At 56.9% G+C, this 15,167-nt stretch overlaps 1 protein-coding gene across 4 annotated transcripts in view; it reads left to right on the top strand.

Annotated features, from left to right (window-relative positions):
• The window catches only part of myo5c (myosin VC), a 165,145-nt gene that overhangs the window by 95,403 nt on the left and 54,575 nt on the right, over window positions 1-15,167 (top strand). For all 4 annotated transcript variants that reach the window (XM_072470647.1, XM_072470646.1, XM_072470648.1 and 1 more), the window contains one exon: window positions 9,041-9,221. In XM_072470647.1, coding sequence (XP_072326748.1) covers window positions 9,041-9,221 — 181 coding nt within the window. The remainder of the gene's footprint in view (window positions 1-9,040; window positions 9,222-15,167) is intronic.

Genomic DNA, 15,167 nt, shown 5'->3' with positions numbered 1-15,167 from the left:
AGGGTGGCATCCTGGCTCTCCCTCTGGCACCTTGGCACCGCCACCCTGGAACTGCCAGGGTTCCTGGCTGGAGCTGGCAGGGTGGTAGTGCTGGGGTGCCAGGGTGGCTCGGCCAAGGGCCAGGGCCTGAGGGGGGGCCATGCCCATGAAAGGGGAATGAGGGCCGTTAGCCCTAGCAGGGATTCCCGCTGGCCCGTTGAATCGGGCGTGAGACCCAAAACGGGATTCTCGCCAGGCGTCAGTCAAATCCACCGCAAGTATCCAAGCCTGCTCCGCCTGGTGAGATCAGGTTCTAGCCCAGAAACGGTGAGAACCTGATCGGAACTCATTGGCATCCATTTCAATCTCATTAGCCAGATTGACGTGGAATGCTGCAGCCTCCTGGAAGGCTCCCCCCCCCCCCCCCAGCTGGATGTTTCACGGGCATCCATCAGTACTGGTCCTTAAAAGTGGGGAGGCGGCACTGTGATCTCTGAGGAGAGTAAGGGGTGCGTATCCTCTCCACACTTAGGCGGGGGGTCAGTGGCGCTTGAGCTGGGCTGGAGGGGCTCCGGTCAGGGGACTTTCCTGGGATGAGGGTTGTGTGGCATGTCTTTCCCCTGTAGCCTTAAAAATCTGTAAACTCTCTCCCAGCATCAAGTTCAAAAATCTGTCAGATGAAGGTGAAAGTCTTCCGTTTGATGTGTTGGAAACGTTTGAAATTCTTTTTTCACATTCAATTTCATTCCCCTATTAACTTTTTCAAGCCTCTGGGTTTGCTGAGAAGACTAAATGCTTTGAACTGCATTGTTTACATTCAATTTCACAGTCCAATACCTTTTATACGGTTCTTGATTGACAAGTCCAGGCTATTTCAAAGGATCGCTGTTTTGTTTGTTTTATTGCTCTTTGCGGTCCATTCACTCTGAAGTACTTCCTCTTTTGAGCAGGTGTTGTTCCAAACTGCAGTATGTGTCTGCTGGGGTTTCCTCTGATCTGAAACCTTCCGAGAAAGACCAGGTGCTCTGAGTGCTGCCCTTGGCACCACCAACCTGGTGCTTCCCCCTGGTATCCTTCGCAGTGCCAGGTTGGCACTGCCAATGGGCGCAGCATGAAGTGGGGGACTGAGGGGGGGGCCTGAAGGGGGTGTGGAACCTAAAGGGAGACCCTGAAGTGTGGGGGTGACCTTTGGTGGGCCCATAGCGGGTTGCCACTCGCTTGAGAGGTAGTGGGGGGAGGGGGGGGGGGCGGGGCTTGCCAGTGATTGGGGTGGGGGGTTGTAACAGGGTGCAATGGTGTTATTCTGAGATTGGGGCATTTAAAAACAACACCCCAATCTCTGAGGATCCAGCCTCGCTGGCTTCTTCAGGACCAGTGGTGTGAATTACCCCAGCTCCCCCAAAATTTCTAAGTGTGGGTGGATTGCGATCTGGACCACGCTGATGCACCCGGCAGGAATCTCACCTCGTTTCCCAGCAGAGAGCACACTTCGAGGGTTTTGGGGAGAATTCCGCCCGTTAACTCAGGTTCTCTCCACAGATGCTGCCAGACCTGCTGAGCTTTTCCAACATCTGTTTTTGTCAAGGACAGCATAATGTCAGGCTTGATTCAAGGATGTGCATTCATACGCACTATAATTTTAGCATTTTGGCAGTGTAATACCGACTATCTCACTCTTGAGACATCTGAGCTGAATATAACTGAGTACTGTTTGACTACAGAAATGTATTCAAGCATTTATATAGGAGATGGTAATATAGCAGTAATGTTACCGGTCTCGTAATCCAGAGGCCTGGACGAATGCTCCAGACACGAGTTCAAATCCTGCCAAGGTGACTGGGAGAATTTAAATTTAATACAGTAATAATGATCGTGGCAGCACCGGATTGACATAAAACCCCCATCTGGTTCAGTGATCCCCTTCAGAATGGAAAATCTACCATCCGTCGCTGGTCAGACCCATATGTGATACCAGCCCTACAGCCATGTGGTTGTCTCTTAATTCTAAAATGACCCAGCAAACCCATTGTTGGCAGCTCACCGCTGTGAGAAATTGGGATGGACAATAAATGCTGTACTTGCCATTAAGGCAATGTCAGTCCTGTCTTCCCACCCTGAGACAGTAAACACTCGAACAAATTGTTGCATAGTGTGTGAAGGAAGCTGCCAACCACGCTTAAGCAATGCCACTGATTCTCTCATTGATAGATGCTGAATATAATATCATTGGAAAACTCAGGCCGTGAACTTTTGAAGGAGTATTACAGTTTTCTTGCTATCTGGGATAGGCTGGGTTTCGTTCACAGCTGACAGCAGCAAATCAGTTTGAGCTCCATTTTAGATTTTAATTTGGGAATATTTTAAGATAGCAGGCGGTGTGTGTCCTGGAAATTAATCTACTTACTATACTTTGCACTCTTATCTCACAGATGCGAGGCAATGATCATCTCCAACAAGAGAGAATCTAACCACCTCCCCTTGACATTCAATGGCATTACCATTGCTGGACCTCAGATTATCACGCTGGTTCATTTTTAAAGGGGAGGTGTGACAAATGGAGGATTTTAGGAACATTGGATGCTAAACATTGGGACAATTTAAGGGTTAAAATGTTTATAGTTTGTCTGACTGCAGCGGCCATGTAAAAAGGGTTCTGTTATGCGGGGCTGGCAGCTTTTAGGAACTAGAAGGTGAAATTGACCAGAGAAATTCCTCATTCAAACTCAGGCCTAGGGCGGGATTCTCCGCGAAACGGTGGGGTGGGCAACTCCGGCGTGAAGGAGTGGCAGGAACCACTCCGGCGTCGGACCGCCCCGAAGGTGCGGAATCCTCTGCACCTTCAGGGGCTAGGCCGGCGACGGAGTGGTTTACGCCGCGCCAGCCGGCGCGGAAGTGGCTTGGCGCCACGCAACTGGCGCCGAAGGGCCTCCACCGGCCGGTGCGAGTAGGCGCATGTGTGGATCGGTGGGCCCCGATCACGGCCCAGGCCACCGTGGAGGCACCCCCCCCCCCCCCGGGGCCAGATCACCCCACGCCCCACAAGGAACCCGGAGGCCACCCACGGAGCCAGGTCCCGCCGGTAAGCACCTGTTGTAATTTACGCCGGCGGGACCAGCCTAAACCGGGCAGCCACTCGGCCCATCGTGGGCCAGAGAATAGCCGGGGGGGCCGCTGCCAGCGACCGCCGACTGGCGCGATTCCCGCCCCCGCCAAATCCCCGGCGCCAGAGAGTTCGGCAGCCAGCGGGGGTGACTCCGGTGGAGGCTCGGGCGTCTGTGACTCCGGGAGCGTGGCTTCGATCTCCGTGGCAGCTTCGACACCCCTAGACGGCGCTGGTGGGGAAAACAGTTAACCTTGGAAGGGAGTGCCTGCGGGGGGCGTCGGTGGGTGGGGGGGCCTAGACGGGGCCGGCGGAAGGACTGATCCTCCTGGAAGGTGCTGCAGTGGAGGGGAGGGTGGGACTGGTGGCTGGGGTGTGCTTGGGGCTCTGGCGGGCACCAGGTCTCGTAGGGAGACCGTATCTTGTCGGCCATCGGGGTACACCACATAGGCGTACTGGGGGTTAGAGTGGAGAAGATGGACCCTCTCGACCAACAGGTCCGACTTGTGCGCCCGCACGTGTTTTCGGAGCAGGATGGGTCCGGGAGCTGCCAGCCAGGTCGGGAGCGAGGTCCCAGAGGAGGACTTCCTGGGGAAGACAAGGAGACGTTCGTGAGGTGTCTGGTTGGTTGTGGTACAAAGCAGTGACCGGATGGAGTGGAGGGCATCCAGGAGGACTTCCAGCCAGCGGGAGACTGGGAGATTCCTGGACCGTCGGGCCAGTAGGACGGTCTTCCAGACTGTTCCGTTCTCCCGCTCTACCTGTCCGTAACCCTGGGGGTTGTAACTGGTCGTACTGCTCGAGGCGATGCCCTTGCTGAGCTGGAATTGATGCAGTTCGTCGCTCATAAAGGAGGACCCCCTATCACTATGTATGTAAGCGGGGAACCCGAACAGTGCAATGATGCTATGGAGGGCCTTGATGACAGTGGTTGTGGCCATGTCGAGGCAGGGGATGGCGAATGGGAACCGGGAGTACTCGTCAATCACGTTCAGGAAGTATGTGTTGCGGTCAGTGGAGGGGAGGGGGCCTTTGAAGTCCATGCTGAGGCGTTCAAAGGGACGGGAAGCCTTTATCAGGTGCGCTTTCTCTGGCCGGTAGAAGTGCGGTTTGCAGTCCGCGCAGATTTGGCAGTCCCTGGTGGCTGTCCTGACCTCCTCGATGGAGTAGAGCAGGTTGCGGGTCTTGATAAAGTGGAAAAAGGGAGTGATCCCCGGGTGGCAGAGGTCCTCGTGGAGGGCTCGGAGGTGGTCCACTTGTGCGGCGGCACATGTGCCGCGGGACAGGACGTCAGGAGGCTCGTTTAGCTTCCCGGGACGATACAAGATCTCGTAGTTGTAGGTGGAAAGTTCGATCCTCCACCGCAAGATCTTATCGTTTTTTATCTTGCCCCGCTGTGCATTATCGAACATGAAAGCAATCGACCGTTGGTCAGTGAGGAGAGTGAATCTCCTGCCGGCCAGGTAATGCCTCCAATGTCGCACAGCTTCTACTATGGCCTGGGCCTCCTTTCGACTGAGGAGCGGTGGATTTCGGAAGCATGGAGGGTACGTGAGAAGAAGGCCACGGGCCTGCCCGCTTGGTTGAGGGTCAAGACACGTCAGACACGTTGCTCTCGACCTGGAAGGGGAGGGACTCGTCGATGGGGTGCATCGTGGCCTTTGCAATGTCTGCTTTGATGCGGCTGAAGGCCTGGTGGGCCTCTATCGACAGGAGAAAAGCTGTGGATTGGATCAGGGGACGGGCCTTGTCCGCATAGTTGGGGACCCACTGGGCGTAGTAACTGAAAAACCCTAGGCAGCGCTTCAGGGCCTTGGGGCAGTGAGGGAGGGGGAACTCCATAAGGGGGCGCATGCGTTCAGGGTCGGGGCCTATAACTCCATTTCGCACTACGTAGCCGAGGATAGCTGGGCGGTCGGTGCTAAACATGTATTTATCCTTGTTGTATGTAAGGTTAAGGATCTTTGCGGTCTGGAGGAATTTTCGGGGGTTGGTGTCATGGTCCTGCTGGTCGTGGCCGCAGATGGTGACATTATCGAGATACGGGAATGTTGCCCATAAACCGTACCAGTCAACCATTCGGTCCATCTCGCGCTGGAAGACCGAGACCCCGTTGGTGACACCGAAGGGAACCCTTAAGAAGTGATAGAGCCGCCCATCTGCCTCGAAGGCAGTGTATTTGCGGTCACTAGTGCGGATGGGGAACTGGTGGTAGGCGGACTTGTAATGCTCGATCCTGTTTACCAGGTCGGATGCGGGGGACAGGGTACGCGTCCAGCTGCGTAAACCTGTTGATGGTCTGACTGTAGTCGATGACCATCCTATGCTTCTCCTCGGTCTTTACCATGACTACTTAAGCTCTCCAGGGACTGTTGCTAGCTTCAATAACTCCTTCCCTCAGTAGCCTTTGGACCTCTGACCTAATAAAGATCCGGCCCTGGGCACTGTACCGTCTGCTCCTGGTGGCGATGGGTTTGCAATCCGGGGTGAGGTTCGCAAACAGGAAAGGCGGGTTGACCTGAAGGGTCGCGGGGCTGCAGACAGTGAGGGGGGTATAGGGCCGCCGAATTTGAAGGTTAGACTTTGGAGGTTACTCTGGAAGTCTAAACCTAGGAGTGTGGCCGCGCAGAGGTGGGGAAGGACGTAGAGCCGGTAATTTTTGAACTCCCTTCCTTGGACTGTGAGGATTGCTACACAAAACCCCTTTATCTCTACTGAGTGAGAACCGGAGGCCAGGGAGATTGTTTGATTAACGGGGTGGACGAGGAGAGAACAGCGCCTTACCGTGTTGGGGTGTATGAAGCTCTCCGTGCTCCCAGAGTTGATTAGGCAGGACGTCTCGTGCCCGTTGATAAATATGGTCGTTGTAGCAGTTGAGAGTGTTCGAGGCCGGGATTGATTCAGCGTCACCGAGGCTAATTGCAGCAGTTGACTGTTCTCTTCGGGCAGTGTGTGGTCAGCCGAGCTGGGGTCCTGGGGGTTCATCCAAGATGGTGGCTCCCATTGGTCGCACATGGTGCACAAAATGGCGGCGCCCATCCCTCTAACGTGGTGTCCGCGGGACAAGGTGGCAGTGCCCGGGGGCCGCACGTGGCCCTGGAGTAGGAAGATGGCGACGCCCGCTGGCCGCAAGGGGACCGTGGAGAGGTTTGTGGTGGCGGTTCGCATTCGCCACCAGAGACCGCGGCAACCGCACGGGCCTGGCATACCACCACAAAATGGCCCTTTTTACCGCATCCCTTGCAGGTGCATGCGCGGGCCGGGCAGCGCCGGCGGGGTTCTTGGCCTGCCCACAAAAGTAGCAGCGGGGCCCCCCGTGGTTGCCAGGCCGCCTTGCAGCACAAGCTTGTGGGGGGATGGGGGATGTTTCGGTGTCGGCTGCGGAGAGGTTCCACGCTGCCCAGGGGGGCTGCCGCGCGGTCGGGAACGTAAGCGTGGGCGTTTCTGGAGGCCACATTCAGGGAGCCTGCAAGGGCTCCTGCCTCCTTGAGACCTAGAGTGCCTTTTTCTAGAAATCGCTGGCGGATTTGGGAGAACAGCATACCTGCCACGAACGCATGCCGGACCAAGAGTTCAGTGTGTTCGCTTGCCGAAACTTGCGGGCAGCTGCAGTTTCTCCCCAACACCAGGAGTGCACGGTAGAATTCTTCCAGCGATTCCCCAGGGATTTGTCGCCTCGTTGCCAGCAGATGTCGGGCGTAGACCTGGTTTACCGGGCGAACATAATGTCCTTTTAGCATCTCTATTGCCGCATCGAAGTCTCCCGCGTCCTCGATGAGGGTGTAAATCTCCGGGCTCACCCTTGAGTGCAGGACTTGCATTTTCTGTTCTCCCGTGGGTGTGTTTTCGGCCGTCCCGAGATATCCTTTAAAGCACGCCAGCCAGTTCTTGAAGATTGTCGCTGAGTTCGCCGCGTGGGGGTTAAGCTGCAGACACTCCGGCTTGATTCGGAGCTCCATCTTTTTAAAACTAGCTTATTAAATTGATGCACGATCAATGACCACTAAAGCGAGGTTGTAGTCCAACTGAACGCTTTAATAAGCTAGATGTTTCCCCCAGCAGCTCAGGTACAGAATAAAGGCTGCTGGGGCGGCACGGGCTCTTATACCCCGCCTAGAGGGCGGAGCTACCATACATCTTGACCAATAGGAAGCATACAGTTTCTACTAATGGTGTTCAGCATTACCAGGTACCGTAATACCTCTCCTACCAAAATTTGGCAATACGTGTAAGCATAGTAGAACAAGCAAAATTGCTCATTCAAATTTTACTTTTATTGTCATAACACCGTTATGTCAATGAAACAGTTTATGATCTCACATTGATGGCATCTGCTTTCTTTGCCTCTCCGCGGTGACTGCACGGATGTTGGGAATTGGAAGCAGACATAAATAACGAATAGAACAGAAAAGCCGAAGAGAAGTAGAAACGGGGATTCTCCGCCCGGGATCCGAGTTCGCCCCCGCCACCGCTGCGAGCGAGAAGGAAGAATTTGGCGCTCAGTCAAAGCTCCGCTCCCTGCAGCAGGACCGGAGCATCCCGATGTCGTGATCGGATGGAGAAACCCGACCTAAGGCCGGAATTCTCCGGCCGTTGGGATTCTCTTTTCCCGCTGGCAGCGCATCCCTGCCCGGTGGCGTGTGGCGGCTTCAATAGGAAATCCCATTGACACGCGGCGGGAAGTGAGAATCCCGCTGCCAGTGAATGGTGAGAAAGATGTGGCTGGGGGACTGGAGAATTCAGCCCCATATCTTCCAGCTGTTAAGCACCTTTATCAAAATCTGTGTATCCTTAGAATCATAGAATCCTTGCAGTGCAGCTAGAGGCCATTTGGTCCATCGAGTCTGCACTGACCTTCCGAAAGAGCACCTTACCTAATCACATGCTGCTGCCCTATCCCAGTAACCCCACCTAACCGTTGGACACTAAGGGACAATTTAGCATGGCCAATCCACCTAACCTGCGCATCTTTGGACCATGAGGAGAAACCGGAGCACCCGGAGGAAACCCACAGAGACATGGAGAGAACATGCAGACTCCACACAGTCCCAAGGTTGGAAACAAACCAGGGTCCCTGACGCTGTGAGAGGGCAGTGCCGCATAATGATTGATATCATGACAAAGTTATTTGAAATGTAAATTACCCATATGAAAATCAGACATATGCATTCCACATTAAGCATGGCTCACCAGGAGTCTTACCGCCTGGTATTGGCGTGTTGTAAGGATTTTGCAGGTTGACACTCAATCTGTTGACCACATTACGAACGCACTTCCCTTGACCATCAAGTCCCGGGACGGAACTCGAATGGGGAGCCTCTGCCTCAGAGGCAGGGATGTTACCCACCGCGCCACAAGACCTCCTGCTATTAGCATCAGCTGCTCTTAATCATAACCAGAGCATGCACCCAATTATCACAGCATTTGCGACACAAACATCCCGGCCAGAAATGTATCCTTCAATCAGCATGATAAAAAAACAGATTATCTCTGGTCATAGAATCATAGAATTCACAATGCAGAAGGAGGCCATTCGGCCCATCTAGTCTGCATCAGCCCCTACAAAGAGCACCGTACTCAAGCCCACGTATCCACCCCATCCCTGCAACCCAGCAACCCCACCCAACGTCTTTGGACACTAAGGGGCAATTTAGAATGGCCAATCCACCTAACCTGCACCTCTTTGAACTGTGGGTGGGAACCGGAGCACCCGGAAGAAAACCCACGCAGACACGGGGAGAACCTGTCATTGGTTGATGGAACTTTGCAGGTTGGTGGGAGCTTGCGGTGCGCAAATGGGCTGCTACAGTACAACAACAATTCAAACGTTCTTCAGGGGCCGTTAAACACTGAGGGATCCGGTGGTTGTGAAGAATGCTCTGTAAATACAAAGTTATTTTTCTTTATCTTCAATGCAGCTTTGGTGCTGATCAGTATTTTTTCAACTATTGTCCTTTTCAGAAAATTGGAAAATAATTTTCAGAGCCAGAAAGAAAACTATGAAAAGCAAATAAAAGCACTTATCGATGAAGTCACGCATCTGCAAAAGGAAAGAATCCAGTTGCAGGACCAGGTCCAGGAGGAATGCCTGGTAAATGATGGTCTACGGAAGGATGTGGCAGAACTGGCTAATGAAGCGCTGGTAAGTGTGATTGACATTTTGAAAGAGCATAGCTCTAATTATATAATGGGATAGATTCAGAACAGATCTAGCATCATAAAGGGGCATCCATGAGGCGCTGTGGGCCATCAGCAGTAGCAGACGTGTACTCAATTTTATTCTGTCACCCTCATGGCCCAGCATATCCCCCATTCTACCATTACCACCAAGCCAGGGGATCAACCGTGGTTCAATGAAGAAAGCAAGATTGGTCATACCAGAAGCAGCACCAGGCATACCTAAAAATGAGGTGTCAACACAGATCTACTTGCATGCCAAACAGCAAAAGCTGGATGCAGTAGAAAGAGCTAAACAATAATAATAATAATCTGTATTAGTGTCACAAGTAGGCTTACATTAACACTGCAATGCAGTTACTGTGAAAATCCCCTAGTTGCCACACCCTGGCACCTGTTCGAGTACACTGAGGGAGAACTCAGAATGTCTAATTCACTTTTCGGGACTTGTGGGAGGAAACCGGAGCACCCGGAGGAAACCCACGCAGGCACGGGGAGACTCTGCACAGACAGTGACCCAAGCCAGGAATCAAAACTGGATCCCTGGCGCTGCGAAGCAACTGTGCTAACCACCCCACAACTAATGGATCAGACTAAAGCTCAACAATCTTGTCACATCCACTCATAAATTGAAATGAAATGAAATTGTGGTGGGCAATAAAATAATTCACTGAAGGAGACTCCAGAAATCTTCTCAATTATGGGAGAGCCCAGCACACCAGTGCAAAAGACAAGGCTGGACCAGTTACAACAATCTTCAGCCAGAAGTGCTGAGCTGAAATGAAAAAAAAAAATGAAATGAAAATCGCCTTGGTCTGCTTTGACAGCCAGCTCTTTAGCCCTGTGCTAAAGCAGCCCCAGGTGATGAACCATCCCTGCCTCTACAACCGTTTCCTTTTTAAAAAAATGTAGTTTATTACAAACATGTATCAAAGCAGGTGACAGCCAATAAACACCCCGGGAAACATGGGGCGAAATTCTCCGTTATCGGCGGAAAGTCCGCCGATCGGCGCAGAAAACGGCGCAAATCCGACTTGCGTCACGTCGGAAAAATGGGTCGATAGTCTCCGGCCCGAAATGGGCTAGCAGCGACATAACGGGATCCGCGCTTGCGCAGTGGTTCACACCGTGCAGCGTCATACGCGCTGCACGGCGTGACGGCTCATAAGGCCGCGCTGCTCCCCCCCACCCGACCGGAACACCCGACCGCAACACCCGACTGGATGGCTGGCCGTCGCTCAGCCTCGAGGTTCGAGTCACGCGATGTGGAGGCGCTCCTGGACGCGGTGGAGCAGAGGAGGGACACCCTGTATCCCGGGCACGGCCGCAGAGTTGCCCCACGCCACAGCCGGCGTCTGTGGAGGGAAGTGGCAGAGGCCGTCACCGCTGTGGCCCTAACACCACGGACAGGCACCCAGTGCCACAAGAAGGTGAACGACCTCGTCAGAGCAGGCAGGGTGAGCCTCCCCATATCCCCCCCTCCCCATATCCCCCCTCCCCCATATCCCCCCTCCCCATATCCCCCCCTCCCCCATATCCCCCCTCCCCCCTCCCCCTCCCCATATCCCCCTCCCCATATCCCCCCTCCTCCATATCCCCCCTCCCCATATCCCCCCTCCCCCATATCCCCCCCTCCCCCATATCCCTCTCCCCATATCCCCCTCCCCATATCCCCCATATCCCCCCTCCCCCATATCCCCCCTCCCCCATATCCCCCTCCCCCATATCCCCCCTCCCCCATATCTCCCCCTCCCCCATATCCCCCCTCCCCCATATCCCCCCCCCATATCCCCCCTCCCCCATATCCCCCTCCCCCATATCCCCCCTCCCCCATATCCCCCATATCCCCAAGTGAATCCAGCCCTAACCTTAACCTCTGCAATGCACGCGCAACCGATGGCGTGCATTCATATACCTGCCTAACACTGTTGCCTTTTACCCCTGCCCCCCCCCCCCCACAGGAGAAGCGCGCACACAACAATAGGGAGCATGTGAGGACTGGAGGAGGGCCCGCTGATGAGAGGCCACTCACCGTACACGAGGAAAGGGCCCTGGAACTGGCTGGCGGACCTGAGGACCGGGAGGTTGCTGATGCAGAGGTCGGGGGCGTACTAGCGAGTGAGCCACCGACAGCCCGTCCCCATCTCCCTCCCCTATATCCCCCTCCCCCGTATCACCTGATCACTGCCTGATGTCTAACCATGCATGCTTCATTGTGTATCGCAGGACCAAACGTCCAGGCACCCATCCCCGCAGATGCAGACCGCCCGCAGGATGCCCCTCGGAGACCACAGGAGACGGAGAGACCCGCACTCTCCAGCATGCGACACTCGCAGGATGCCCCTCAGAGACCACAGGAGACGGAGAGACCCGCACCCTCCAGCATGCGACGCCAGCAGGATGCCCCTCGGAGACCACAGGAGACGGAGAGACCCGCACCCTCCAGCATGCAACGCCCGCAGGATGCCCCTCGGAGACCACAGGAGACGGAGAGATCCGGACCCTCCAGCATGCGACGCCCGCAGGATGCCCCTCGGAGACCACGGGAGACGGAGAGACCCGGACCCTCCAGCATGCGACGCCCGCAGGATGCCCCTCGGAGACCACGGGAGACGGAGAGACCCGGACCCTCCAGCATGCGACGCCCGCAGGATGCCCCTCGCACACCACGGGAGACGGAGAGACCTGGAGCAACAGGGAGACGGCACCCCCGTCACGTGCGGGAGCGACCACCCAGCGACGAGGGGGGCAGCCACAGGCCCCCGTCACATCCGAGCCAGGACACCACTACCCAGGACACCACTACCCAGGACACCACTACCCAGGACACCACTACCCAGGACAGCACTACCCAGGAAGACGAAATACCGGACAGTGACTCAGAGTGGATGGGTGGAGACGAACCCCCACCCCAAAGTGCCATGGACTCAGAGTGGGACGAAGAGCACGACACAACGCCACTGCTGTCACCAACACCCTCCACCATCGCAGAAACACACACCACGGTTGGGCACTTTAATGATGAGGCGTCTGGTACACTCACTGGTGCGCACAACACAGTCGTCCCGGTACAGCAGGTGGAGGTAGGAGCAGCAGAGGGACCGGGCGGTCGGAGCGCAGCCCAGCCCAAGCGAACATCTGCCGCCCAGATGGATCCCGGGTTCCTGCAGTTACCACACCCACACATAGATCCGATGCAACCACCGACCCGGAGACGAGCGAAGAGGGTGACGGGCGGCTTGCGGCGGCTGCGGTCGCAGGTGGAGGAGTCCACCCGCGTCCAGGAGCTGGGAGTGGTGCCGGTCATGCGTGCCACCCAGGCCGACACCGCACGGGTGGCGTCCGCGGTGGAGGCAATGGGTGCGACGGTGTCAGACATGGGGAACGGTTTGTGAGGCCTGGGGCCTTCCGTGCAGGCGGCGTCTGTGGCCCAGGAAATGGCTGCCCTCTCACAGGAGGCCATGAGCCAGTGCCAGCGCCAGATGGCAGAGGCGCTCAACGCCATAGCCCAGTCTCTGCAGGCCATGGCCCAGTCTCAGCAGGCCATGTCCCAGTCTCTGCAGGCCATCGCTGAGGGCATCGGCGCCAGTGGCCATGTGCGAGCCGGCGTCGCACTGTCACAGACAGGGTTTGCCAACGCCCTGGGCTCCATGGCTGCAAACCTGCAGACCCCTGTCGATACCAGCACGGGCCTCCAGGACTGGCAGCGCCAGATGTCGGGGGGGCGTCAGATGGCCAGTCCGTTCGCATCCCCCACCCATGTAGAGGCCTGGGGGCCATCGGGCACCCCGAGGGAGGAGGAGGTGGTGTGGTCCGTCCCGGTTCCCTCTGTAGGGGAGGTCCTGGTACACCGCGACACCTCGGACGCCCCCCCTTCCGTCCCAGGTGCATCGGGTGGGCAACGGGCAGGACAGGCTGGCAGCTCGCCATCCCAGTCGCCTGGGCCGCAGCCTGGCCCATCTAGGCCAGGACGCCCCAGGAAACGGCCGCCAAAGGGATCCAGTGTCAGAGGGCAGGAATCACAGGAGTCCACCTCCAGTTCTGCTGTACCGTCTGGGGAACCACATAGACGTAGTCAAAGGGCCCGTAAGGCCAAACAATTAGACACTGAGTAAGTTGGCACGGGTGCAGGGCACAGATGAGTTTTAGGGGCTAGGGCACGTGCATGAACTCCTTTGGTTATTAAAGTCAATGTTACACCTACCGAAGCTGCCTTTGTGCTCTGTCCAAAGTGTGCGGGGGTGTCATGTACGTTGAGCGCAAGTGTGTGTGTGAGGGGTGGCCTTACCTCAGCCCCAGGTGAGTCTGCCCACTTCCCCCTGGGCCGCCATCAACATCCCCCGGGCAGAGGACGGGACCGTGCGATGCAGTGTCACAGCCGCATGCAGGGATGGTCCGGGTGGATGGTGGTACTGTGGCCATGGGTCAGACATAGTCCAACGATGTAGAGCCAGGAGCTCATCGCAGGGCGGGTTGTCATCATCCTCCATGGCCTGCGATAGACACTCGTCCACCCGCAACTGTGTGAGCCCGGCCCGTTGTGCCGCAGGTGGATCGGCAATGGGGGGGGGCGGGGGCGGTGGTGTGCATGCGGGTGGGGTGGGTGGGGTTGGGGAGGGGGGTGAGGGTGCTGGGTGGGTGGATGGGTGGGGGGTGTGGGTGGTCGGCTGTTGCCATGGTGTGCGGTCTGTGGCCATACTACCCGATTCCCACGCCCATCTAGTCAGTGAAGCGGGCGTCTATCAGTCTGTCCCGTGCCCGCTGGGCCAGCCGGTAACGGTGGACAGCCACCCGCCTGTGTCTACCCCGTCTGCCCTGACCATTGCCCCCATCCGCCTCATCTAGGGAGGACTGGGCCTCTTCCTGCTGCTCCTCCACTCCGCCCTCCTCTGCCTGCGGCACATCGCCCCTCTGCTGGGCTATGTTGTGCAGGACGCAGCACACCACAATGATGCGGCCGACCCTATCTGACCGATACTGGAGGGCGCCCCCAGAGAGGTCCAGGCACCTGAAACGCATCTTCAGCACGCCAAAGCACCTCTCGATCACTCCCCTTGTCGCTACATGGGCATCATTGTAGCGGTTCTCCGCCTCATTGCGTGGCCTCCGTATAGGCGTCATCAGCCACGATCGCAATGGGTAGCCCCTGTCGCCCAGCAACCAGCCCCTCAGCCGGGGATGGCATCCCTCGTACATGCCGGGGATGGATGACCGCGACAACACGAATGAGTCGTGTACACTGCCTGGGTGACGGGCGCAGACGTGCAGGATCATCATGCGGTGGTCGCAGACCACCTGTATGTTCATCGAATAGGTCCCCTTCCTATTAGTGAACACGGCCCTGTTATCTGCAGGTGGCCGCATGGCGACGTGCATCCCATCGATCGCGCCCTGGACCATGGGGAACCCGGCCACGGCAGAGAAGCCCACGGCCCGGGCATCTTGGCTGGCCCGGTCCACGGGGAAGTGGATGTAGCGGTGCGCCATGGCATATAGGGCATCTGTCACTGCCCGGATGCACCGGTGCACCGAAGTCTGCGATATGCCGGACAGGTCCCCACTCGGTGCCTGGAATGACCCCGTTGCATAAAAGTTCAGGGCCACCGTAACCTTGACGGACACGGGGAGAGGGTGTCCCCCGCCAGTGCCACGCGGTGACAGGTGTGCCAGCAGGTGGCAGATGTGTGCCACGGTTTCCCGGCTCATCCGGAGTCTCCTCCTGCATTCCCGGTCCGTGAGGTCCTGGTATGACTGCCGGGGCCGGTACACACGGGGCGCCCTCGGGTGCCTCCGTTGCCGTGGGGCCGCGACGTCCTCCTCCCCCTCCTCGCCCTGTCAGTCAGGTGTCCCTCCAGCCTGGGCGGCTGCCGCCTGCCCCTCTGCGGCAGCCTGCGCCGCCTCTCTGGCACGC

The sequence above is a fragment of the Scyliorhinus torazame genome, chromosome 12 (genome assembly GCF_047496885.1).
Source record: "Scyliorhinus torazame isolate Kashiwa2021f chromosome 12, sScyTor2.1, whole genome shotgun sequence".
NCBI classification, from domain to species: Eukaryota; Metazoa; Chordata; class Chondrichthyes; order Carcharhiniformes; family Scyliorhinidae; genus Scyliorhinus; species Scyliorhinus torazame.
The sequence above is the reverse complement of the archived record's forward strand: the minus strand, read 5'-3'. Positions and strand labels throughout refer to the sequence as shown.